Genomic DNA, 3,543 nt, shown 5'->3' on the forward strand with positions numbered 1-3,543 from the left:
CCCATCTTGCACAGCAAGCCTGGTTGTACCGATGGAAACGACACGTGTTGGCATTAGGAGCATTCATCTCATCCTCGTCTCCGTGACGTAACTAGTACGGATCAGTCGAACGACGAACGAGAACAAGAGTTAGAGGGACGCAAGGAAGGGCTCGTAATTATTGCCAGCCACTCGCTCACCTTCAAAAAGTCAATTTGCTTTTCTTTATTATTATCATTTTTCAAAACACCGGTGGGAATTTTAAAAATATCAAAATATTAAAAACATTTCTCAAAAAACCTCAATCTATGCTCATTATAACATAAATACCTATAATTTTTTATTATTATGTCAGAAAAAGAATTCAAATTTATATGCGTGTAACATAATTTGGGTATTTGTATCATAATAGGTAAATTTAGGGTCACTTGACTGCTCATTTGTTTCCATGTGCTCCACGTAGAAGACATGCCGGCAAGGGATATAACCATCACCTTTGCTTGAGTTAAAGGTCAAGTCACTAACTCCAAAAGCTATGTGCCCAAAAAAAAAAAAAAACAAACAATTGCATTCACTAGTCAACTCTTGTTTAAACCGCTAAAAGACGGGAAAACAAGGAAAATAATAAACTCTTTATGAAAGGATTGTAGCTTTCAAATTGCTACTGTGGCTACTTCGAGGATGCCAAGCCCTATAAATCCAGCAGAGAACCCCAAGAAAAGAATATGAGAAAACATTTAGAAGAGGTACTTAGAAAGAGAGACAAATTGATCATGGACTTTATTTCAACACTAAAGCTTCCCCTAATAGATCTGTCTGAATTAGATGGCTCAAAGCCAGGGACAGGTCGATGGGACTCCTTGCAAAGTCAAGTCCAATAAGCCCTTGAAGAATTCGGTTGCTTCGAAGCGTTGACTAATAGGGTGACCGTAGAGCTTCACAATGATGCATTCCAAGAATTGGAGGCATTGCTTGAGCTCCCGATTGATGTGAAGCACTGGTTCAATGATTAAATGCATATTGATATAATGAAATTGATGCTAGCTTGTGATGAGACAAACCATCATCGTAGTGAGCCTTTACCTTTTTTTTAAAAAAAATTTGGCCTGTAGGGATGGAGCAATGGGAGATTACGCGGCCCTTGTCACCGTGTGATGATGAGCGGGCACGAGGCAAGATATTGCATAAGATTCTTCTCTGTCGTTCAAGGCACGATGCAGTGTCCTGATGAGCTTGTGGATGACCAACACCCTTTACTTTTTAAGCCCTTTAAAATATATTAAAAAATTTCTCAAAAAACCTCAATCTATGCTCATTATAACATAAATACCTATAAATTTTTTTATTATGCCACAAAAACATTAAAATTTATACACACGTAACATAATTCGGGTATTTGTATCATAATGGGTAAATTTAGGGTTTTTAATAACATAAAAAAAAAAAAAAATCAGGGTCACTTGATTGCTCATTTGTTTCCATGTATTCCACGTAGAAGACATGCCAGCAAGGAAGATAACCAGCACCTTTTGCATTCACTAGTCAACTCTTGTTTAAACCACTAAAAGAGGGGAAAACAAGGAAAATAATGGACCCTTCATGGAAATATTGTAGCATTCGAATTGCTACCGTGCTACTGCGAGGATGCCAAGCCCTATAAATCCAGTAGAGAACCCCAAGAAAAGAATAGGAGAAGACGTTTAGAAAAAGTACTCGGAAAGAAAGATAAATTGATCATGGACACTATTTCAACACTGAAGCTTCCCCTAATAGATCTATCCAAATTAGATGGCTCAAAGCGAGGGACAGGTCGATGGGACTCCCTGCAAAGTCAAGTCCAAGAAGCCCTTGAAGAATTCGGTTTCTTCAAAGTCTTGACTGATAGGATGACCTTGGAGCTTCACAATGATGCGTTTCAAGAATTAGAGGCATTGCTCAAGTTCCCGACTGATGTGAAGCGCTGGTTCAATGTCCCAAATAAGCCGCATGACAGTTACCTTGGGAATCTTCCTTATTCACCTCTCTACAAGGTATTTGGAATGAACTACACCCCCAACTCGGGCTCTATCGAAGGATTTGCATATCTCATGTGGCCAGAGGGAAACACAAGATTTTGGTAATCCTTTTTCTTTTCTTTTTTGTTACTGGTAATTATATTATTTGTTCCAATTAAGGAAGTGTTAAGAGACATGTTTATCAAATGGATCACCAATGATGTGAATTTCATTTCCATTTACTTCGATGCAAGAAGAAAATGTAAAATGAATCATCTGTGAAGATGCCAATCCACAACCTTATCTACAGAAATTGTGGTTTCATTGTGTGCCCTTTTTCATGAATATGCAACGAGACAATGAAAACATATGTGACGAGGGTTTTGGAGTTGGATTCACTAGTGAAGAAGCTAGTTTTGGGAAGCTTGGGCGTAGAAAAGTACCTGGAATCTCTAGCCAAGTCGGTTAGATACCATTTTCGTCTCATGAGATATGCTACTCCTAGGACCAAGGAGTCCAAGAAGCGTGGGGTTGGGTGCCATCACGACCCAAACTTCGTGACCATACTTCACCAGAACTATGTGAACGGATTGGAAGTGCAAACTAAGGACAGATGTTGGTTCGAGGTCGCCCCTTCCTCAGCTGCCTCTTTCATTGTCTTCACTGAGGAGTCATTCTATGTGAGTCTCCCCCCACCCACTCCCTCTTTATTGAATTTGCTTCAAAAAGTAGGTGACATGCTATAAGAGCATCAAACAAGAATTCGGGAACCCGACTTTACATATCAATCGTAAATTATTGTTTATATTTCTATTATTGATCACCACGTCCGGCAATAGCTAGAATTATGACATTAGAGCTGATTTCTTTGTGCATTCTTATAGACCGGTTCACATGTGAACCCTAGATTCGTGTACGGTTGAATGTGTATTGTTACAACAAAATCGATGCTAGCTTGTAATGAGACAAACCATCATCATTTTGAGCCTCTCCCTTTTTTTCATTTTTTGCGTGTAGGGATGGAGCAATGGGAGATTACACAGCCCTTGTCACCGTGTAATGATGAGCGAGCACGAGGCAAGATATTGCATAGGAGTATTCTCTTCCGTTCATGAGACGATCCAATGTCCTGATGAGCTTGTGGACGACCATCACCCTTTGCTTTTCAAGCCCTTTGATGTTGCCGGTCTCTCCCGCATCTACAAGACCAAAGAGGGTGAAAGTGGAGCTTTGGCGATCGATACTTATTACAGAATTTGAAGTCGAGATGCTTTGAACCATCGAGTGTCCTCTAGCCCCACCAATCCATTGCGAGTGAAATCTTAAGGCATACATTTTACCGTCGTTAATAATTAATTGAGTGCGTGTTGCTCAGTATTTGGGAAAGTTATCAAGTTTCCCTTTCTATCCTCTTTGGAGCTTGTTTAGGTTATAACATCTGAGCCAATTGCAGATCCTCGAAGCTATGTGTGCTTCAGGCTGTTGATGATGAGATTACTTTTGGCAAGCAAGTATTGTAAAAGAAAACAACAAAGAAATGGGTGTTGATGAAGAAATTTTCTTTCTTTTC

The 3,543-nt window shown here is 39.6% G+C and overlaps 1 protein-coding gene across 1 annotated transcript; it reads left to right on the top strand.

Annotated features, from left to right (window-relative positions):
- The first annotated feature begins 1,715 nt into the window (after positions 1-1,715).
- LOC104439095 (probable 2-oxoglutarate-dependent dioxygenase AOP1.2) lies at positions 1,716-3,233 on the top strand. The gene is made up of 3 exons (XM_010052214.2): positions 1,716-2,009; positions 2,330-2,653; positions 2,991-3,233. The coding sequence occupies exons 1-3, from the start codon at positions 1,716-1,718 to the stop codon at positions 3,231-3,233; spliced, it is 861 nt and encodes a 286-aa protein (XP_010050516.1).
- The last annotated feature ends 310 nt before the right edge of the window (positions 3,234-3,543 follow it).

This window comes from Eucalyptus grandis, chromosome 3 (assembly GCF_016545825.1).
Source record: "Eucalyptus grandis isolate ANBG69807.140 chromosome 3, ASM1654582v1, whole genome shotgun sequence".
Classification (NCBI taxonomy): Eukaryota; Viridiplantae; Streptophyta; class Magnoliopsida; order Myrtales; family Myrtaceae; genus Eucalyptus; species Eucalyptus grandis.